Consider the following 24,103-nt stretch of genomic DNA (forward strand, 5'->3'; position numbering starts at 1 on the left):
ACGTGGCCATCTGCCTCGCGATGCCCCGCTCGTGCCACCACCCGGATTACAGGGAGGGTGAGGTGGTGGAATGAGGGGGGCAAAGCACTGTCAGTACTAAAGCTTTCCAGAAAGCACTCTTACTGCTTTGCATACTGTCAACACTACTGCTGTTCCAACGGGCGCTCTCTCTATATTTTATTATTATTTTAAACATCGTAAAGAAAGTTTTTTTTTTTCTGCAGTGAAAACGACTTCATGGATCTGTTTGCTGCGTCTAGAGGGTATTGACAATGGCTGTAATTGTGAACCACGCTGTATTTTATCGATCGTTGTTGTGTCATACAATTTATTATGTCATTTTGTCCCCTGTTGTGCTGTTGTGTTTATCATTGGAATGCTGAGGCCACGTGGCATTCATCTACAACACTGCACAGAGAGCGCGATCACTCTTGGTTGTGATGCTGCGCGCTAAAAGTTGTTGCTGTAGTTATCAATGTTGTTGTTGTTGTTGTTGTTTGTTGTTGTTGTTGTTGTTGTTGTTGTTGTTGTTGTTGTTGTTGTTGTGTTGTTGAGATAATATTTGTGCTGTTAGCACATCAGCCAGTCCCTGAGAGCGAGTTTCCTCTGTGGGTAGAGAAGGCGGTTGACTGCTGTACGAGTAGAACTAAGGGAATGTACTGCTGCCGCCAAGCCATTTTTCTATGTAATTCTCTCCCTTTGACTCCCATCATCAGATACGAGTGTTGTGTTTTTGTTTCAATATAAGAGGCTAAATAGTTTCTAGGTGTGCGTATTTTCCAACGTATTGTCTCTTTGAGACACCAAAAGGTCAGGGATGGACACTGGCAAACACAATCAGAATCCCAACATCAATATTATTTAATTTGTACAATATCAAGGCAATTTTATTCGTCATTATATCTTAGTTTACAACCAAGTTCTACTCCAGCAGTCTGTGCTTACATTAACCAGATTTCATCAATATGCAATGAATAAAATGATATTACTATCTGTATGACCATTCATTCACAGTGGGTCAGGGCAAAGCATACTTGGATCTTTTAATCTTTAACAGTAAACAGACATCTAGTCTGAATAAAACAATGCTACATACATCATGTTCATTTAAATAGAGTCTCATTCAAACTCAGAACGGGAAATGAGTATCTGTGTCCTGAAGCGCAAAATATCATAGAGTGTCGATCACAGTTTGTTGTTCAAATGATTCATTTTATTTCCCTGCCTATATATGATTTTTTATTTCAAAATGTCTGATGGATGGAAATTTTTTCAGGACGGCCTTTCACATCGTCTATTCCTCAACCTGAAAGCCGTTGTTTCATTTTTTTTTTTTTTTTTTTTGCTTGTCTGATTTTGACTTCGCCAACTCTCCCCCATTCTTCTGACCAAAGCTCAACATATTAACATATATAAAAGGACAGTGTTTTCATAAAATTATTTTTATCAGTATTTTTATCCATATCATCATCATCATCATCATCTTATAGGTTCTCAAAATCGATAAATAACAAGACTGCTCCTCCTGGTGTGTCAAACTGACCGACATCAATCTTTCCGTCTACTGCTAATCACGTGGAAACAATCACCAGACATTTGGTGTTTCCCCTTTGCTTCCTTTGCCTCCCAACCCACGTGATTTCTGCTCACGTGGAATGGCGATCATCCGCTTGTGCCCTTCCAGGACTTGTCTGTTCCTCTTGCTCGCTCCCCCCGTCCTTTCATTTTGTACTTTCACTGCTTTCTTTTTTTTCTGAACCTTTTCATTTGCTCGTATTTCTTCCCTTCTTCCCCAGCTAGTCCCGTTTCTGTGTCTTTACAGGCTTTTTCTTGCCTCCTCTCCGCCATCTTCTTGCTGTTAGTGTCCTTCGTGATGTATACTGGCTCGCTTGTCTTCTTGCTCTGTCTTTGCCCAGTAATGCACCCTGATCTTTCCCGACCACATTATCCATTTACTGCTCTGCTGGCTACATCTCCACTATTGTGTACTGGGTACATTTTCTGTCTTTGTGTGTTTTCAGCCTGTGGAGATGTTTAGACATCCGAGTGAGCAAACCATATTAGACAACCTGCTGGTAGACAAACTACTAGAAATATACTCTCCCTCCAACTGGGTAGTGTTCACTTTAAGTCACCTGCCTATCAAAGACTCCCTCCTACCCGTCTCTCCCAGAGTTCCTTTTTATAATTGTATATAATTTGCATAATATAAAGTGCATCAGATTCTCTGTTCTTCATATAAAATTTATTTAAAATTGACAGTGCTAGTCACTATTGTGTCTGTAAAGTATTCCAAATTAGAACATCTGAAATATTTCACGGGAGACCCTCTCACACCCACCGCCCACTCCGTACATGTTTGGGCTTACAGAAAACGGAAATTAATTGACCAGCTAGGACCACCAAATATTTTCATGGGTACCGTAAGCTTCGAACTATACATTAATGTAAAAAAAATTTAAGAACGTGGAATAAATTTTTCCCCGGAAAACGTTTGGTATTCTCTCAGTGCCTCACCTTTCCAGGACTTGGAGGACAAGGCCAATAGACAAATATTCGTGCTCACACGCAGGATTAATAATGCTGCCTGGGGCAACTTCTAGGTTTGAAGAGCTCTTACTTGGAAGCCAAACTGTCGTCTGAAGGAAAATGATTTCGCCCTTAAGGCGGTGTGTTTGATCAGAACCCGATAATTACTTCCTGATTGTTTGCCGGAGGGAAATCGTGAACTGGTCACTGCGCTTTTTTTTTTCAGTACCAAGCGTTCTATAAGTCTTTGGGCTCTCTAATGTTTCGGTTCATTGCTTGAAATAGTGAGACCTTCTGCTCAAAGAAATGTGTCCATAAAGACATCGGTAATCATTTGCAAAATGTTCTTGTAATGATGACTCGCAGCTTCTGGTTGAAGATGGAACAACCACTGTTGGGTTTGATTTGACAACTCGCTTCTCACCATGGAAGACCTACAGTTGGAATGAACTATTTTCGTTGTCATTTGCTGTATTCTCTTTACTTTTAATAGCCATTTGATAGTGATGGTAAACTGGTACTAGATATGTGAAGGAACAGATGAGTCTTGTTTCATAATCGTATTACTGACTGGGTTCAACAGGTGTGTACTTACAGTGGCTTTTATTCTGATCGACATTAGTGTCAATGGATTCTCCAATTAGTTTCAATTTCTTTTCAAATTAATCCTCCCTTTGACTGACTCGTCTACCGAATCAAACCATTCCCTCTTATCAGCTCCGATCCTGTTCAATTATTTTCATCTGATCAAGGATTTCGTTGATCATTTTCTACTGAACTTTCCTCTGATCAACGTTTTTGAAGAACTCACTCTAATCAATTTTTCTTCAACCATTAAAAAAAATTGTGTTCACCTTCCGCATTTTAAAGAAATTTTTTTTTTTTTTGTAGGACTGCTTGGAGTCCATGCATGACTGCAAACACAAAGAAGACTAGACACATCGACCACCATGCATGACTTGCCGCAGACTTTATCTCTCTCGCTAATCATGTGTGTGACACTGATGATCATTCGAGCAGGGAATTGCTCTCTGGAATGTCCACTTTCTGCACCACTTGATGCATTCTTGTCCAGGCTCCCCGCACAGCGTTTCCTGCTCTCCAGTCGGCCAGCATCTCGTCCCTGTAATCAACCATCTGTATCAAAGGCGGCGCTGTGGGCGATACACCGCTAGTTATCACCAAAGAATTTCGTTAGGAGGATTGTAGAAAGAAGAGAAAGAGTTTGTAGAATTACTCGACTCGATGAGCCATTGATTGGCATGTGCTGATCAGTAAGGTAGAAAAGGCAAAAGTGTCAGAGTATTGTGCAAGAAAAGATACTTATTTGACTGATTGACAGGCTAAGGGAAATGGAAGAAAAGATATTTATTTGATTGATTGACAAGAGAGAAAACGGGATTAGCCTTTCACAATAGGTAATGTGAAAATAAATGACAATGGTGTTCTCTTATTAAATAGTGGAAGAATCGACAACACTTAAGAAGCAGTTCAACTTAAGACTTAAGGGTGATTTTTCATTTTGGGTGATCCTTTAAGACTAAATTACCAAAAAAAAATCCGGTTTGTCGGTAACTAGTTTTGACCCAGTAATAGCCAAGTCTTCTCCCTTATTTAAAATCCTGAAGAAACATGACTAGGAGCTTATTCTCAGAGTCCGATCTTTACGCTATCTTTGTTGAAAAGTTGATACAATACTTTTGCTTACAAAGCAGAGTCAGTATACTTCCTGAAATAAGAGCATGTTCATACATTCTGGAACTGTCACTAGTGTCAAAGAACAGCCAGAAGTCTTGAAAACAAAGCCAACTACTTAGTTCATTGGTCATTTTACCATGGAAACCACTGGCTAAAGTCAGTCTGACAAACTCTCTTCAGATTCACGCGCCATTGAAACGTGAAGTAACCGTAAGCCAGTGGTTCCAAACCCACAAAGGGATCGCCAAGGATTTCTCGGGAATGAAGAAGAAGGGGGAGGTCGCCACAGGGTTTAAAACAATTATAAAACCCTATAAAGATTAATGTCGTTAAACCAAATTTTCAATTTTACAGTTTCAACAATCGTTTTACTTTAGTTTAATCGAAATTCTAAAGTTGTTTTTAAATGTCAGCATCTAAGACTAAATCTGTCTCACTATGTGACGATCACTATGACTGTCATTGTCATATTTAGGACATATATAAGCTGTATAGTAAATGGCTTATCAGGTTAGGACTATTGTAAAAGTGGGCCGCGACCCCAAAAGGTTGGCAACCGTAAAAGACGAGAGTGTGCGTGCGATGTCTCCCTAAAAGAAGCAAGAAAAAAAATTTTTTTTAAATATGCACAGGGCAGAAAATCCCGTTTATTTTTTGAACCAAATGATGTTCCTCGTGCAAATATAAGACAACAAAAATAGGGATTTATTTTCATTCGAAAGCAAAATCTCCCATGGGAAGAAACGTAAGGCGTGATTGATCTGTCGACAGAAAAATCCGAAAAAAATGACTGAGACATTCAAGTTTTGTTTTTATAGTCTCAGATTCAGAAATAAGCAAAAATGTGTTTACTACACAGCTCTCTAATCTTATATTTTCAAAGTCTTTTATTATTATTCTCGAAAGTTTCTGCGTTCTTTTATGTTTGATTTGATGTTCGCCATTGTTACCAGGCTATATCTATGTATCTATCTATCAGCATGGACCTCATCCGATAAATGACTCGCTGTTAGGGTTGCCATGGACATGGAGTTCCAGTCGCTGCTTGCCTGGGTTAGGAAACAGCCTGGGAAACTATTTCATGACTACGACCCCCTGTAGGTGGCAGTCCTGTTATCTTGTTCACTTCTTTTGTGACCCCAGCGGCCGGGTGGTGTGACAGTCACGTGACCCACACCACTGACCGTCCCCCAAGTCCTGGTCTCATTTTCGTGCAAAACCTTGTTAGCCTGTCGCTGCGGAATCCACTCAAGCTGGAAACTGGTCTGACAGGTCAACAGTACCGAAAACTTCTTGTCGACTTGCCTGAAGGAACCGACTAACCTGGCCAGTTCTTTATTCTTCCACCCATGTGTATGTGTGTGTGTGTTAAGCATAGTCGTCCAGCCTTTGTCTAAGTTCGTCCTTAAAAGGTCTATCAAGGTTATCATCATCCATAGAAATATTTTAAACATGTCACATAACAAATGTCCACGGCTGCATCTAATTAACACACGTCCCAGCTCTCTCATCGGTTGTATCCTTGACAACTGAAGCTGCAGATGCTTGTGTTTCTGAACTCTTCTTTACTGGGTTAGGTTTGTCAGTCTGTACATCTAACATTTCCTCAGAGTTTGGAGAAATAGCATTTTATCTCATCATCATCCCTTTAACTCCTAAAGAACTGAGATAATAGTTCAAAAATACTGGCTCCCTGACTGATGGAATAACATCGAATGTTTGTGAGCTGTTGCCCTGTCTCCTCCCACTCCAGCTATTTCCATCAAGAAACCGGAATGATTCAATTTAAATATGCTAGTCTGCTTTCCGAAGGCTTTGGTGCAATTATCCAAGTTGTTGGTGTTACTCCAGGCACCAGACGACAAATATCACTGAAGGCAGAAGTGGACAAACGAGTTGCGAATGTTATTACATGCCAAGGGGAATGAAGTCTACTTCGTCGGTGCATTGCAGGCTCTCATTCAAATTTGCATTTCGTTGTCAATATTTTATTAAACCTTTAAACCTTGTTTTATTAGCTCTGAAATTAGCCTTTCCCGTTTTATGGAAAGGAGAGAGGAAAGTAGAGAAAGAGAGAGCAACTATTTAAGCCGTTTCTAATTGCAGAAACCCATTAAGACCGTGTTTTGCTCGTTGCATCCGGAAGGTTGTGTCAGCCAGGCAGCCATCTCGGCTGTTAGTATTTTTTCCAGTTTTTCTGCTCTGTAATTTTCTATTTCAATTTCCATTTACGGCGTTCGTTAGTTTCATACCATCTTTTGTAAGCCCACATACACAATAATGACAGAAATATTAGAAGTTTTATTTTCGAACGACATTTATTTCCTGGTTGAACTCCATGCATGAAAAAGATTGCCTGTAAATACAGCAACAGCCTGTGAACGTGTTTGGAATACACTTGGATGAAAGACATCTATGAACTCGGTTCCTGAACGGGTGTCTTATCACAGAGACAGACTCGTGCTAACGACGGACTAGTCGCTGACGTCACAGACCTAGCTCAATGCAAAGTTTTCTTATTGTTAACATAACAATAACAGTATGGCAGAAATTTTTTTAAAAAGCAACAAATTGCTTGAGTTCAGTAACACAAGATGTGGCTGTTCACTCGCTACTCTACTAAGAATCGCCCTAGCTTCACAATCGGGATGATAGTAAACTGGTTAATCTTTCTCTCCATACATGAAAAACGAGAATTTTCTCCTGGTGGTTGTTTTTTTTTTTTTTTCAGGGTAGGAAGACCATGCATAAAAATGCTTATTTTGAATCACACAACCGTTGTGTTGGTCTAAAGTGATGACTAAGAACTCAAAATGTCTGCAGGCTTTTGTAAGTATTTGTAAGCTGCTTGCAGGAACATTCTAACTTTCGGTTATGACTGAAAACTGCAAATCTGCGAACAGCCAATGAGTCACAACGTCAGCGTTAGGTAGAACAGACAAGAAAATGAAAACCGGACGACAGACGGAAGTAGCGTCACGCTGAGACGTTCACGTGACCTCGCACGTGACCTACTCTAGACCAGGTAGTCGAGGACGTCGTTCTCCGAGCGAGCCGCCTTGATGCAGGTGTAGGCCAGTGCGTCATCGGCAGGTGTGCCGCACACGTAGTAACGTGACCGGAAGCCGCGCACCTCCCGACAGCAGTGGTCTCGGCACTCCATGCTGTCCTGGCATTGCTGACCTGTAGGTGTGGGAACACAGTGCGAGAAACCTGCTGCAACCATGTCATCGACACTGGCAAAGATGCTTCAGGCGATGATAAATGCTTAAAATTATATTAGCTCAGTAATTGTGAGAACAATTAATTCGACATATGAACATTTAAATAATTCTGCATATTTGCAACTACAACAAGCTGACATGGAGTTACCGATAGTAGATTTTCATTGAAATCTGCTTTGCTGTGGAAACAAATTTTAAAATGCCATTTATAAATAATTAATTTCATGTAAAAATCATTCTTCCTATTTGTATTTCGTATGACATTTATTTGTTTTCACACATATTTTTATTACACATGCATACAACAAACATGTCAAGTATACTAATATTAAGGATATTGTGCCATTCAAAAAATAACACGAATGAATGGGAGCCACTTGTTTGTAGGCAGGATCCGATGTAACATTCTCACTTGACAACATCATAGTTGAGTGTCTATGGTGGTAAGTAAGGGCTTGTGAAATATATCAGACCAGTTACATTCATTAAACTCTGTCGACCCCCATTTTCTCTGGACTCGCAAGATACTTAATGTCGAATTCATCGAGACATGATTGCACTCTTCGCTTTAATAAGATCCCTTATTCTTATCCCCTCGCAATTCAAACATTCCTTAATGATACAACTTCCTCTGGTAATATTTCCATTTAAATGAATGTGCTGCCCAAAACATTCAGACAGATAAAATAAAACAAACAAACACAGAGAGTGAGTTCGCTGTGGCAAGATACAGGACATTTCTATCTTGTAATTATGTGGCCAGGAAAGGTAAGTCATCTACATTCACAATCAGATGAATACAAACATTTTGATGCACAGAAACTAGAAAAAAAAGCAGTAAATAAAAATTTATTTTCTCCCACTTTGAATGCAGCGACTGGGGTCTGGAGTGTTCTCGGTCCACATCAACCAGACATCAACAAACTACAAGTACTCAGCCCACAAACCACGACTCGCTGACCAAGATGTCGTCGAGCCTCTGATGTTCTTTGCGCATTAAAAAAAAGTCCAAGAGTATTAATACATTCTGGTCAGCCTCCTGTTGGCAGTACTGTCTAAAGTGCAATTCCATCTCTCAGAAAGCCAGGTTTTCCGCTCACAGACATGTTTTTAACCGTCTGACAGTAATCGTCCTCTTGACGCCTTGTCCCTCGTTACATCACAACGCAGACCGTCTGGAGACCTGGACGAGGGGACTAGCGACTGGGGAGGCTTTTAGCGATGCCAGAGTTCTGACCATAGTCTACAGCACTCGTCTCTTGGGCGAGAAATTATAGACTCTAAAAAATTGGCTTATGAGGATTTATTATACCATCTTTCATCCCATTACATCTTAGCCTTGCTGTTACCACTTTGTTTTTTATTTTGTTTTGGGGTTTTTTTTTCTTTTTTGTTCGTTTTTCTGTTTTATATTTTTTTCATTCATTTTTTTCTTTTTTTTTTCTTTTTTGTTTTTTGGTTTTTTTTAAATATTTTTCATATTTTCTACTTTTTGGGGTTTTTTTTCCTATTTATTTATTACTTGTTTTGCTTGTGTATATGTGTGAAGGTTGCTACTTTCAGTCTGGCACAGTTCGTTGACATTCCTCACGTCTCATCAAAAGGCAGCTGTTTCCAAATTGGAGAGAGCGTTTATGTCAGCTGAGAGAAGGACCCAAGCGATGTCTGTTTCCCGCGTCGATGAAAGGCGGCCAGTGGTCTTTTATTTTCTCGGTGGTGGGTCGTTATGAGAAACCGTTAGACGCCTGGCGGCAGACATCAAACTCATGCTGACATTGCACGTGATGTGTCGTCCTGTTAGTCTGGTGCTCCACTTCCCCTTGATCATTGTCCCGTGTAAAGTGCGACTATTGATCTCCCGACATCTATGTTTCCGTTATTTGCCCTTTTTTTTTTTTAAAAAATTAGTTTTTCCACAGTATCAGTCATACGGATATCTACGTTGTTCTGTTGTGATGCATTCTGCATTCTTGTTTTAGGCAACCCAAACTCTTGTTCGCCTGTTTGATCCTTAATATTTTTCTAATTCAAACTCCTGTTGGCAGTAGTTTTCTTGTCTGTTAATCCTTTTAAAATGTTCCTCTCAAATCATTTCCCTGAAATTTGTTGTTCAGGATGTGGTTACCGTTTCAGTTTTCAGTCCTACTGTTAGAGATGTTTCTATAACGTGTTCACACAAGATTGCCGTTGCTGATGGGACAAAGAAACAAATGTATTAAACAAATGCCTCATTGCGCATGCGTCAAAAGTCACGTGTCTCGGTGAGCAATTCGCTCTTGTGAGAGTCGACTGTGATTCTCCAGGTGATGGCGGAAATGGTCAATGGACGTGGATGGTGCCAGTGGCGACAACTATAATGGTGTGCATGTTGACGGAAGTATAAACATCCGGCACTTCATCACAGACAGCTGATTGTGGGACAGGATAGGAGGGTGAATAGTTTTTCCACTTTCATTTCTTTATTTTTTTCAGTTTTTTTTGTTCGCATTAAACTGACGGGTTCGTGACTAATCGAATTTTGTCCCCCGTTTTAAATGCCATGAAAGTTTTGCAAAAAGAAAAATAATTGCCGGTGAGGGGACCTGTCACATCAGCTTCAACCTCCCAACTGAGCACTGCACTAATGGAGAAAGGGTGGAAGAGGAATTTGGCCTGGGGGAGGGTGGAATGTAACGGGAGGGAAATGCTCCATCCAAACTGTCACGCGGTTGTCGAACTCCGAGGTAGAGGGAAAGTGCTGAAGGAATCGTTTTGTAAATTGATCATAGTTTTTATACAAATGTCAGATGCGTCAATTGTGAAGAACGCACACTTTCGATCTTAAAGTACGTTTGAACGACAGAAAATGGATCTTTCCCAAAAATGTCAATGGGAAAATTGAGTTCTCTTTCGAAAAATAGAAAACGTGGACACGAACGTCAAGACTTTTATATCTAAACATCAGTATCCTAGCCTCTCGAGGTGGGAACAACCAATATGGCTGGTCTTTTATGTGGTAGACAAAAGTGCTGAGACTGGAGGTGATTTCAAGTTGTGCGATGGAGGAATAAAAGAGATGATGAACGGGAGGACCAGAAAATATAACTAACCCTGCCACACACAAAGACAAGTACACGTGTCCGAGGCAAGAGCTGAACCCTGGACATCACAATTGCTGCTGCTGTGGTGACACTTGATCGGTTCACCACTCGCTACCCACACACGAACTTTACGGTTGAAAGGATTCTTTATCGCCGCGCTAGACGACAAGGACTAAATCGTTTGCAATGAAAATGTTATCGGATGTGGCTCCGACCGTGTGAGCCCGGCCTTACTGTCTCCAGGATTGAGCGATTACACGTGTGGACGCCAGAAAAGAAGAGAAGAAAAACAAACAAAGCTGAAGTACACTTTCAGAAGAACATAAAATGGCTGCGTGATTTGGGAGTTAACGAGGCAAGTCGATCAGTTTAACATAAATAAAACAGTTATTGCTCCTGAAACTCGTTTCCTTTGGCGATGTGGCAAAGTGCTGGTCGGACAGCCTGACAGGGGCATGGAGGCAAAAGTAAATTATGCTCACGAGTGTCTACTCCCTGCCTCGCTACGTTAGCCCTCAGCCTCCATCTTGGCTGCAAGCAATTAGCTCAGCATCTTCTTGCCTCCATGATGCTCTTGCTCTCCACAAGGGCTCAGCAAGAGTAAAAGTGATAAACTTGTAAACTAAGATGGATCATTGATATCGCAGATAAGCTTTCCTGATGAGAAATAGCATTTACAACACAAACTAAACTCTCTCTTAAAAACCTGAGAGCATTGCAAGTAACAGGCACTTTGTAGTATAAAAAAAAACCCGTTGTTTACAAAAATAATTTCAATCCTGCAAAAGTGTTTATTGGTGAAAGAAAACTAGTGTTACCTGAAGGTTTCAGGTGCCTTGAATACTTATCCACCTTTCGCATATCTTGGCAGAATCCTCGCCGGCTATGTTCCACTGCAAACATCAAAGCAAAATCATCGGCGTGCACCGTAAGAAAAAGTATATGTTTTGTATATGTTGTATATGGGCTTTAAAGGTTTGTCTATGTGTCTTTCATAGTCTTTGAGCACTTTCTTACACCTAGATGTCCATTTACGACCTGAGCAACAAGTCTGTTGTACATTTAAACCAGAATTAGCATCTCATTAAAATCATATTATCTTCTTGCCTCACATACATTAGCGTCCATCATCACTCGTCTTACAGTGTCAGTGTAAAGCTTGATGTATATTTTTTCCTTGAAAGCTTGTGTATGTGTGTGTGTGTGTCCGTTAGAGAGAGAAAGGGAGGCAGTGGGGGATAGAGGACGGGTATATCGGGGTGAAAGGTCCCAGTGTCTTACCTCCAAACAGATCGTACTTTTTGAAGGGCATCACTGTGGACACACACACGTCATGGTCATAGCAGCACTGAGCAGTGGACACGCACCGCTCATTGGTCCTGGCGCACTGCAACAGCACAAACACGTCACCGCAACCACGTCACATCTCGATGACAGCCTCTCCAGTGTACAAAACGCGTCATAAGACAACGTCATAGTTTATAAAACGCGTCACAAGACAACGTCATAGTGTTACAAAACGCGTCACAAGACAAATCATAGTCTATAAAACGCGTCACAAGACAACGTCGCAGCTCGTGTACAAAACGCTTTATTATTATTGTTGTTGTTGTTGTTGTTGTTGTTGTTGTTGTTGTTGTTGTTGTTGTTGTTGTTGTTGTTGCAGGTTTACTCTGTGACGTTTCTCCTTCCGATATGCGTAGCGAACAACATCGCGTCTCCAAAACCGCGAACCCAATGTAAAAGGCTCGCGAATCACTTGTGTGTGTTTATTGAAAATATATTTGCAATTGAAAGTAATCAATAAGTTGTTTCTTTTCACTCTCGAGTAAACTGCGCTCTGAAATCATCAGAAGTGGAAGGCGGGGCACTACTTTACCTCGGGTAAGCAGCTATCTCTAACGTCATTTCTACCTCTCCTTCCATCTTCATCCCCTCTGTCTATCCCTTGCTCATTAAGGCAAATAGGTCGAGGAAATTGTCCTGATCCACTTTACAAATTACCTAAATTGTGTTTTTCAACCAAATTCTCGACAGTTGCTGAATGTTGCTGTTAGGGATTTAAGTAAACATTTTCTGCAAACTCCCCTCAGGCATAGCGAGACATGCCTCAAGGGCCTGGCAGGGTGTGTAGGCCCACCCTCCTCCTTTCCACCCATCCTTGCCGACATCTATTCAAAGCATTTCATGTAGGATAACTGCTCGTCTGTAATTACCATCAGCCTTTTACAGCATTGATCAAACTAGAAAACTAGAGGAGGGAAAGAAAGAAGAAAAAAAACATGCTTCATTGGACATATAGATTTTCTGTGCGGGTTGCTACTGCAGACGTTGCGCCACAGAACATCATTTGCTGAGAAGAAAACGCTTTGAAAGCCAATTAGCAAGGTGAGCTTGAAGTGGTTCACCGTTGTCTACAACATTTGGAAAAGGGAAACCGTCTTCGTTTACGGTTCTTGCCTTCCCTGATGAACCAGTTCCTCATTAGTTTAGTGAGGGGGCGAATTTTCTTGTCAAAAGCTCGAGCAGGTCTCAATTTTGCGATATTCCGCTCAGGAGGCGGGTGTGCAGACCAGCAGGCGCGAATGGTGGTTCCTAACCTCAGGTCGCTGAAGACTGAGGTGTTACAGACTACTCTTTTCTCGGTGCCAATTTTTGTGTTTGAGAGCGGAACCCATGTCCTCTCCCTAACTCTTATGGGGTCGGATACACATTCAAAAGTTGAGTCATCTTGGAGGGAAATATTTTACGCCACACGGGTATCGAACCGGCTAACACGCACTTCTCCGAATGATGACTTGGCTATCAGCTTCCGCTTGCTGAATAACAACTTTCGATTCTAGTTTCGAGATTCTTGCGTATGAATAATACCGTTCAGAAGCGAACTTATTTTTTACATCGACTACAAACACTTCGTGGAGTAATTTTTCTTCTTATCGTTCTTACACTAACATTAGTTCCTTGACCTACACACGAGTACACACGCACTCAGAAACACACCTTACACAAAACACATGCCAACTCGCCCTAATGAACTGATTCGTATGGATGCTCGTTTCCTCAACTATTGAAACCAGTAGCTGTGTCTCGAACCCCGTAACAACATGATAGATGGCGCTGCAATCGGGAAAGGGGATTGTTTGGTGTGATTAACACCCTCGATGGCTTGTTCTCGATCACAGTGACTGATTCGCACATCCGCAACACCGAACCGAATTTTTTTTTCGTGTGCATCGAGCGAATGGTACCAAGCCAACCAGAGCTGATGTTGAGAGACAAAAAGTGAGTTTGGAATGATGCTGAAGGACAACAATCGAGAGTAGAATGAATCTAAGGAACAGCATCTGGTCTTGGAGTGAAGCTGATAGACAACAAGATGGAATGACGATAAGAAAAAAGTGTTTCTGACCTTTCAAAACTATTAAAAATAACAACTTCTGATTAAATTTAACAAGAATTTTTATTACTACGCACCCTAAAAGGCAAAGTGGTTATTTGTGAGCATTATTAATATTTTATGTTTTCTTGATAATTTGATTTATAAAAAAAAACTCAGGATTCCGATAAATTGGCAAAAATGGCTGTTTCAGTCGAAAAATATTTGTAATAACAACAGAAATAGAAGTGGTAACACACTCCCAAAGGCATGACGAGCATTCACTTCACTGCCCGTGAAAGGGGACAGGACTTTCACCTGTTGAACCTATGTAGGGATGTTCTATTATATGTTTACCTATTTAATTATTAATTTATAGATTCCTACCTGCACCGACCTGCACTCTTTTCAAGTATATTTAAAATGAAGGAGCAATTAGGTAACGAAACTCCATGATAAAATGATTATTGATTCTATTTTTTATCTGGAACTCCATCAGCAAACCCACATTAGGGTTCGGCGAGCGCTGAGCGAAATTTGCAAGAAGAACTAAATGACAGATGACGACAAGATAGCACCTGGAGTCCGCGCGGCGCCCACTCGATCTATCCCGGGTGTGGGAGGAAATGGTGTGACGTTGATTACCCGTGTTTATTGGCCACCCCTTTCCTGCGCTCCTGTGGCCGCTCTTTTATTCTTGTCTTTGCCATGTTATTACAGTCACCGCGACCGACGGTTTGATCTCATGGCCACAATCGATGCGCACGCACTTCACGCATGGCTGCGGGGCAGCGGTCCTCGGGGCACGAGAGGACGACGTCACGCCTCGTTAGAGTTCTGCATGGCCATTGGCTACTCGTTAGGGAAATTCTCCCCCTCTCTCTCTCCCCCACCCTGGGGGTAGGCAGGCCAGAAGGCAAACCTAGTTCCGGTCATTGATAAAACGCGTGCATAGACCTCACAAAGGCATTTGTTCTCACGACTTTATACAAGCTTAACCGTGCAGAAATAGATTCTCAAAGGGTTGATGCCGGTGTAAACAATCAAGTCCAGCTTTCACCAAGGGCTGTGCAATAATCATTGTTGGAACCGGTTTCAGAAAGTCACAGAACAACGCTCGTGCATATCCTTTCTAACATCTTGACTTTATTCTTTCAAAAGAAAAACAACATTTTTCGTTAATTTTCATGATAGAAATACTATGAGGGAGACTACAATCCACCTTGTCAGTACGCAGCAGAACTACAAACCTGTATATCGCTTTTGGTACTTACTTGGCTGAGGATTTACTGGGACAATTAATTTAGGGCTTTGATTGCAAACACTTGCCCCTATGAAACGAGATGAGTTCAGAAAAAAACAAAACTCTTGGTTAACAACAAAACAACAATATTCACCAACATCACCGCAAATGACAATAAACTAGACAATGATGCTTTCACGCTTCTTGGGTTAGCCATCACCAGGGATGAAAGATCCTTCCTTCCAAAGTCAAGAAAAGGAATATGTCATGTTTTGTCCACGTGACACCCGACAGGCTAAGCAAGAAAATCTTGCGAGGCATAATAGGAGCCAGAAAGAGGGGCAGACAACATAAAAATAGTTTGAAACATCCACAGAAATATCCTGTTGAGATACCCGAAGCCCGCTATGTTTGGCAGAAGACAATGATAAAGATTTAATTTTCAATCTCTCTCTCTCTCTGTCTCTTGTCTACTGAGGACTAGAAACTAACCAAAATGTCCGCTTTGCTTGTTGAATTCTGTCGATATCTGTATTTTTTTCATCCTTTTCTCTAACTTTTCTTGCTTTCCCGTTCCATCTCTGAATTAACTACCAACAATATACAGTACAGCCAGGTATGTCAGCGTGAACAGAAACCGCCTGCAGTCGGCTAAAGACCTCTGATTGTTGACCCTTGACACAACAGGGGTCAGAGTGAGCTCCTCCACTCAGGGAGATGATTTCCTTGGGGGAGAAAGCAAGGATTGCAGTACTTACCATTGACTTGTTTAGGCAGAAGGTTGACAGTTCTACACTGGAGACGCAAACATACGGGTAACATGACCCCCCCCTTACACACACACACGGACACACGCGCACACGCACACACGCACTCTAACCTTCCCATACAATAATAAACCACACTCATTAGGCAGGTGGTATTGGGGGAACAGTGTACTAATGGTGTATCCTCGCTCTCTTTGCTTCGCTCACTGAGATCACATCCTCTCAAGAGGACGGCAGGGGGCGCTGTAACAGTGTTGAGTGAATCCATGATAACTGTTACCATCCTCAGTACCGCAGACACGTGGAGCCGCCAACAGCTCTCTGCCCCTAATTACACTCGTCGATAAAATCTTGAACTTTAACCTTTTCTTAGAGCTTCGATTTAGCTTGGCTTTGAAGCGGTTAGATTCCTGGTTTGCATGAAGCACTTAGTGAAATCGCTGTTATTATAGCACGAGCAGCTCATTCATCTGCTCTCACGCCTGTCTCAGAACTCTTCTTGTATTCCAGTCATCTCCTGCAATTAATGTTTCCAGAGATGTGGTCAGGTTACCACGTGTCCATGGTGGTCGAGCTTGACAGCCTTCTGAGTGTTATTTTATTGCATCTTGCACTTTCTCGGATGTGTAAGCTGACAGTTTGTGTTCTGCTAATATTCACTGTTCGTCGGTGTGAACCTGGAAATTTGTGTTATCCAGCAATGTTGTGTTTCGCTGACAAGAATCATTATTTTTACAGCGATTGCACCAGATGATTGTTGCAAAGCAAAACAAGAAAAATTCCTACACCCAACCCCAGTCTATCCTATTATTTTGGGCATGTCTACCGCATCCTTTCTGACCTGCACTTTCTCACGCACGCGCGCGCGCGCACACACACGTCCGTTCTGCCCAATGTCATCTCTTTATTCGAGACATAAAAACTTTGATGAGTTTCAAGAACAACACACAAATCTCGTTGTGGGTTGAAAGGTACCGCTCCTATTCTTGCCTCGTGGACAACATGAACTCTCGCCGAATCTCGCGAAAGCTCGTGTTGCTGCACCGAGACTCAGGGATCGGCACAAAGACTGTCTATGCACGCAAACAGCATCAAGGTTCAGCTGTGGTCGATGTTGTAGGTAAATATTTCCGAGATGATGCCAAGAAAGATGGGGATCAAACAGATTGACTCGTTTACAGTTGGCGACAACATGTTTGTGTTACGACTGAAGCAGTGGGCCTGCGAGAGACCGGCTCAAGACATTGCCAGCCTGTGGACGACGACAACAACGAAGATGTTGAAATGATTTGATGTATTGATGAAAACCAATTTCCTGCAGCTACTAGTTTACAACATGGTGAAAGCAGTGAAATTAGTCAAATGCGTTGCCTTGTCGGTTTAATTTAAAAAAAAAAACGAGCGTTTGAGAAAGGCAGACATTGAAATCGCACATTTCGTTAAAGCATTAAAAACTTTGTGTACAAACTACAATGCACAGCAAAAACATGGAGATGTATCACACACACACACACATTCCATCAAGTCACACACACAACACTTCGTTCTCCACTTTTTATTATCACACCCCCTTGAAATCACGCAACCACTGACACCCAAATGTTCACTTATATTTGCCAATGAGTTGAAAGGGTTGGATCATCTTCCACAAAACCTTTACACACTTCTTTACCATGCGAACGACAAAACTTGTTGTTTTCCTTTTTTCTGAAACAGCGTTTTTCAGCAGGTAAACAACATAGAAGGAGGTAGTGAGAATGTGTGTGTGTGTGTGTGTGTGTTCATGAAAGAAGAGAGCAATTTTGTTGCAGACAGCGCGTTCTCCAGTCAGAAGGGACATATATGTTGTTCCTTTGTCATTACATTCGTGCACTAAGAATAATGTTGGTTAAGTCTGTTGCTTCTACAGACACACCAGTACCAATCACTAATAAAACTTACAACTTCCTAGTCTTTGAAGAAGTCTTACAGAAGGATTGGAACTTTTTAGGATTTAATGTCCACGATCTAAGATTTTTTTATGTTTTATTTTATTTATTTTCATTAATTTTTATTTTTTTTTATTTTTTTATTTTTTATTTTTTTTTTGCAAGGAAGTAATTTCCAAAGTTTAGATTAGTCTTAAAGAAGTTGCTAGTAATTTAGTCCTACTTCCCTTTTTTTTACGCGATCAATATATTTTGGTTGCCTGAGCGCGCGGAGGGACTCGGGAAGGGCGAAGAGGAAAGTCTTATTAATACGTACAGCCTGGCAACACCGCCTTATCGCAGCCAAAAATCGAAAAGCACGGACCTGCTTCTCTTGGCTGACGTCTGTTGACTTGAGAACTGAGAAAAAAAATGGGTTAGGCTACAAAAAGTTGTACATGTGGAGCTTGATGTGCAGAGAGGGAGGAGATGGCGGGGGGAAGAACCTTGATACAATCAAGACGAATGGCCAAACAAAATTCCTTTCGCCTTCCGTCCTCGGTGCACTGGTGGACTAATCAGGGTAATCTGTTGATTACAGTGATACGACTTCTAAATCTACTTGTATTCTATTTTTGTATGTTGATTCTGGAATTTTCTTAAAAACTTTTTCCTGAAGATTGCGTAGTTGTGATTTACTTCTTATACCGGCAGGCACCATCGACCGTCCTGCTTACCACGGATCTATATTCTATGTTGGCCTCGCAGGCTGTCTGGACCTACTTGACTGTTTAGCAGCAAACTCTAGTTCCTTAGTTTAGAAAACTCCTATACCCTTGTGGGAAGTAAAAGCTAGGGGGTGGCAAGCCCTTCTCAGCCTCATCACATCACTCAGACGGTTGCCCAGTTTGTCCAGGGAGGAGGATCAATATACAGAAGTCCCAGAAAGAGATCAGCCCCGTGTTGTGGGACGATTTTATTGCTGCCAGACCGTGAAGAAATATTGTCACAAATACATGCACACCCACTTAACACCCTCTCACAGAATTACCCCTGCACGCCCTCACAGATGTAGATGCGTTCGGTTGATTGCATAAAGTCAACAAAAACAACTTTTGCCACTTGTGTAGCAAAGGAAGCGGAATTCCATTACCGGGATGAAAAACTTCAGACGATCAAAAAGCACTTGGGTGGATACACTAAACAATTACATGACAAAAACGTTTGGTCAATATTTGGTTGAGATGTTTTAAGGCGAACATAACACGTGTACTCAGGGTGTAAATTCTATTCTTAGTGTATTATTTGTGTACTTGTTTATTATTATTTTGTTCTTTGGAACTTTAACCTTTCTCTTTTGCGCTTCTTGGCCCGAAGGTGTGTGGAGCTAAACGGTTCCCATGCAGAAGGAGTAGACTTATTACTGGTCATTGACCTCCGCCATTTTAGGATATTTAGAAACCTTTTTCATTGAGCGTGTGTTCAATTGCTTAAGATTGAGTTGCTATTTATTTTTTCGGTTTGCTCCAAGTCCTGCCTCCTCATTCGTCTTGGGAAAATTAAATCCACGGCCGGGTGGATGAAAATGTCGGGCAAAGGTCAACCCTCGAAGCAATCGTTCGATGCCCGAGCCAGGCAGGTCGTTGGCAACGTGCCGGCGATGTTGGAAGATGGAGAAGAGGAGAGGCTGTCAGCAGCGACCCGGTAGGACCAGAATCGCTCCATCGATGTCCAGCAAATGATTAATACTAACATAGATTGTATTGGCTTTTGTCCAACCAAACCGCATATGAGTGGCGGCATGAAAAGAAAACCTAATAAATAATATTTGATGATGACTTGCAAAGCTTTGGGAGGTCCACACCGAAATTTATACACAATCAATAATAAAACTTTGACCTCTTAGGACCTTTATTTTCTTTAATTGTAATTATAATGACTTCTTTGTATATAAGGCGTAGAGGACACGTGTCAAATGTTTGACATCAAACCAGCCAGCTTCGAGTTATGATAGCGATTCTCGTCAATACAATTCACTCAAACCGCCTTAAAATCCACAGAAAACTGAAACGTTACAATATTTCCTCTTTATTTAATGAAATCAGTTTTCTTAATAATAGAAAGTCTCCAAAATATATTTAAATCCGTTCCAAATATGATCCTAGGAAAAAAACTGTAGAGTTTCCATGAGGCTGAGTGCTAAGCCTCTGGTCCCCTACAGTCGCGTTGACAAAGACATTGACAATGTATTGACAAAAAAGGTTGTTCAAGTGTATGTTGACCAAAGTTCCATTGGCTTCCTGTACCCGTTACACCCGACTTTGCCAAACTTGGTGAAAGTTCCGACTTTTGCCCATTTAAACAGAGCTTTGACAGAAATGTCTCTTCCTCTCATGATGACGGAGCAGAAGTGATTCAGACAACATTCCTTCAACTGTCCGCCATTAGAGTCGAATATACCACAAAGGTCATCTACTCGTAAAACTAATAAGTGTAAAAAGCTATCGTGTGATTAAACAAATCCTCTCATGAAGTGCAAGCCACTCAACTGTGGAACTGTAAGAACCAAGGAAAGAACCTCTAACTCAAAGGTGAAGAAGGAAAAGAGGTTTTGTCTCCGCCCTCTACTAGCTATCGACATGATGAATCATTTACATACACCCCTCACCCTAAGGCTCCTCCTTTTCAACTTATTTGAAGGATGAGTGGGTTTAATCAGTACCTCTTTATATCTGTGATAATAACTAGTAATTTCTCGTGTCTTTTACAGGCATTGTGTGTGTTTGTCTACATCTCCGTGGGAGTCAATCTATCGCTGTAGCCTCCACCAATTTTAATCAGAGTGCTTCAGACACTTGAAACAACAGTTTTCTATAGTCACGCCATTGAAAACAACGATGTCTACCTCCTACGCCGTCGGATTCACCCCGCAATGGCCAAAAAGTCACAAAGGACAAGAAAATAAAAGATGGGTGGAAGGCAAACTTTCTTTTCCTCCAATGGCTGGGTCTCTAGACTTCAGCAGAGGTAAATTACTAGTCTTCAGGGGCCACACAGCAGCGTGATAAACGAAAGGACGATGGAGAGGGCGGGTTGTTGGGTGTGATTAAAGCAATCGCCTCCACAGGCCGCCTTGCTTTGTTCTCCATCAAAGTGACTCCGTCACGCATCCTGGACGCCAAGCCGAAAATTTATCTTCGGGACGACCGGACGGAGCCAGTTAAGTCTGCAATAAGCCCCAACTTAAAAAGAAGAACACAGTTCGAAAGTTCACACCCAAGGGAAAAGTATTTTCGGAGGTTAATCTGCCTGATTTCTAAAAATATCCTCTCTCTCAAGTCGAGGACCGGTCAGTATGCCAAGCACAGGGCTGTAAACTAACAGCACCGACTGCCGGGTGGTCCAACCTTCCTCTCCTCAAGCCTTCGAGAAGAATGTCCACCCCACATTCTCTGAACGCCTCCTCAGGACTACCAAGTCCTTGGCCTTTCGTAACCAACGATTGTCGTCTGCAAACATCACCCGCCACTCGCGCCGCTAAGAAACATTTGACAACTGCAACGGGCCTGATTGCATTTTGCTATTTATTGGACTGCGGACGTGGGCGCGCGTTTATCTGAAATCAAAACACATTCTTCTTTCCTTCTCCGCTTTTATAACCCACGTTCCAGATGAATAAAATGTGGATAGATGAACATGGGAAATGAATGAGCAAAGTTATTCGCGACAGTGCCCGACAATGATCTCTTGACATTTTACTTGAAGTTTCCTACTTTAGATAATTGGTTTTTATTAAAGTAAAGACTGTGACAATAAAATTTTGTGGACTTATAACAGTCTTTTAGGACTTGGTTGGACAATTTTCTTACGAGTGCAGCAGTCTTCTAAAATTGTTGCCAGAAAACAAATTGGTTATTGTCTATAAATTCTTATCTGAATAACCTATTTATCTTTTTTTACATTTATTTGTCTTAAAAGATTTATTTTATCTAGCCTTAACTTCAGCTGGCTGGATTATTAAAAAAGAAAGTGGCTCCTCCTCCCTGTTATTTTAAGAAGTAAGAAAGTGATGGTACTAGGAGTCGCATCTAGAGAGCGCGTCTTGAGATTTGAACCGAGGGCCTTTAAAAGCGTTGCGGTGATATGAAAGCATTCTACTGCGGAGTGACTGAACCACATCATTAATTCGTTCATCTTTGCGTTGGTGTTTTTATGGATTGTTTTTTTTTTTTTTTTTTGTCTGTTGTTCTTTGCCATTGTGTAGCACTGGAAAATTGAGGATGGTGATGATGAGGAGGTGGATTGTTAGGTTTGAGTAAATAAACAAAAAAGCGACTGAGAAATCTCAAGATGATGAACTCGCGTGCAGCCTGCAAGTTAATGCTTTTTGACTTCATTTGATCCCCTGATCGTTTCCAACATTATATGGCATGCTTTGCTAGCCTTCTTGGTAAACCATTTTTTAAAATTCTAAATATATGTATTCGAAGCAAAACTTTAAAATGTATTTTGCATTTAATTCTGTTTGTCCGTTTATGGCACGTTTCTGCATCTTTCTAGCACCTTACTGCAATGGCTTTTATTTCTGACGGCTTGGCGGGGTTTAATTTTATTATGTTGGTTTTTTTCGTATTTCTTAAATTGTTAAAGACAATCACCACTTTTTCGTATGGAACATTTAGAAGCTATAATATGTGTTCGGGAATCCAAAACTGAAAGCTACAAACAGCTTTCTTCCATGGACGATCTTGCAAAACAATAGTCGCCAATTTTGAAGCAAAAAAAAAATGAACAATTCGCAAACATTGAATACTAATCACTAACGACATGACAGACTATCACTTTTGCGAGACACACTCGTTTTAACTAAAGTTTCATACCTCTAGAAGAAAAGTTCAAAGACAAACTTTCTAGAATTATTCTTACCGTAGCGAACTCGCTTCTGCGGGAGGGGACCCACGGGTACGAGTAGATCTCTTCAGCTTGTAATGCCTTCCTGTTGAGCGATCGCGTCCACCCAGCGGAAGTGGCCACAGCAAACAGCAAGCAGACGACAGCTTGGTACAGCCTAGTCTCCATCGTCATCGTACCCCGGAGTCGCTTGACTGACAATAACAACAAAAGAAGTCCCGACTGAAAATTAGGTCCAACGACCGAAAAACTCGAATATTGTGGAAAATGTGTATGAAAATCGCGAGAGAGGCAGAAGGTGAGGGTACCGCTCATGACTTTCGCTGCAAACTTACTTGTTGGTGCGCGTCACGCACGGCTGGCGCTGCAACAGAGTGTGCGTGTGTGTGTGTGATGGGGGAGGAGACTGACAGCAATGAGTTCGCTGGTGGAGGGATCGGCTGTGCCAGGGCAGAAAGTGGCGAGACTTATATAAAATGTCGCAACCTTCGATCACTGGATTGGTTCCAGTGGACTGCACCAACCAGCGAGAGGCTAGCGTCTGGAACAGTCCATTCTCTGTGCCAGGATGGGCCAGGGATGCCCGCCTCCACGTCAGATGACTCTACCCAGCAGGTCACGTGAGGGAAGACCGCAAGTCATCTGCCATACAACCGTCACAGAGCTGTCATAGAATTGTAAAAAGTCAAACTGTCACAGAATTGTCTTAAGAAGTGACATAGGTGACTTCGAATTGTCCTAAAATGTCACACAGCTGTCAATCAGTTGTCATGTGACACCTGCTGACAGTCGGTTGGTTTTCTCCAGGTACATGTTATTAAATGAAATTAAAAATTTTTTTAACCTCGTCTTTTGTCTACCAGCTTCCTTGTCTTGGCGGACTTGTTATTATAGACATTTTTTTTTTAATGTTAAACCTCTTCTCTCTGTCCATCAGCTTCTTTGTCTTGCTGTACTTGCTTTCGAGGCTTCACGATTACTGAAGTTTATATTTCTGCTAAAATATCCGATTTTGAGCCAGTTGGTAAATTTGGTCCAATGGGTACATGTAGAAGTTACAGATCTTACTGTGAAGAACTAAAGAAAACAAACTCTGTTTTTCAGCTTGAGGATTTCTATCCCATTAGTACCCGGCATTCGTGTGTCATGGAGATAATAGAGTCTTACGATTAGATGATCGTTAATATCTGAAATAACATCTGTTTTTACCTTGTCTTGCAAATCCCTTCATGTTGATGAGTTTACAAATTTCTAACTTTCAGTTGTCTTCGAAATACTGAGAATATGACTTGGAAAGGACTTCCTGACTCAATAAATAATTGAACATAGACTCACGATTGGCAGGTGACATAATAATTTTATTAGAAT

General features: G+C 41.4%; 1 protein-coding gene across 1 annotated transcript; it reads right to left on the minus strand.

Annotated features, from left to right (window-relative positions):
- Nucleotides 1-6,526: 6,526 nt before the first annotated feature.
- Nucleotides 6,527-23,237, minus strand: LOC112557834. The gene is made up of 5 exons (XM_025227902.1): nucleotides 23,071-23,237; nucleotides 22,751-22,929; nucleotides 11,813-11,918; nucleotides 11,350-11,424; nucleotides 6,527-7,410 (listed from the first exon to the last, which is right to left on the minus strand). The coding sequence occupies exons 2-5, from the start codon at nucleotides 22,907-22,909 to the stop codon at nucleotides 7,244-7,246; spliced, it is 507 nt and encodes a 168-aa protein (XP_025083687.1). The 5' UTR covers nucleotides 22,910-22,929; nucleotides 23,071-23,237; the 3' UTR covers nucleotides 6,527-7,243.
- Between the last annotated feature and the right edge of the window lie 866 nt (nucleotides 23,238-24,103).

Source organism: Pomacea canaliculata, linkage group LG2 (assembly GCF_003073045.1).
Source record: "Pomacea canaliculata isolate SZHN2017 linkage group LG2, ASM307304v1, whole genome shotgun sequence".
In the NCBI taxonomy this organism is placed as follows: Eukaryota; Metazoa; Mollusca; class Gastropoda; order Architaenioglossa; family Ampullariidae; genus Pomacea; species Pomacea canaliculata.

What these genes read in the sequence shown, in the direction of transcription:
- LOC112557834 (XM_025227902.1), bottom strand. Translation starts at nt 22,909, where the DNA reads ATGACGATGGAGACTAGGCTGTACCAAGCTGTCGTCTGCTTGCTGTTT. An exon ending in GCAGAAGCGAGTTCGCTACG is followed by an intron (nt 11,919 to 22,750) that starts GTAAGAATAATT and finishes GTGCTGTTGCAG; the next exon opens with TGCGCCAGGACCAATGAGCG. An exon ending in AAAGTACGATCTGTTTGGAG is followed by an intron (nt 11,425 to 11,812) that starts GTAAGACACTGG and finishes TGATGTTTGCAG; the next exon opens with TGGAACATAGCCGGCGAGGA.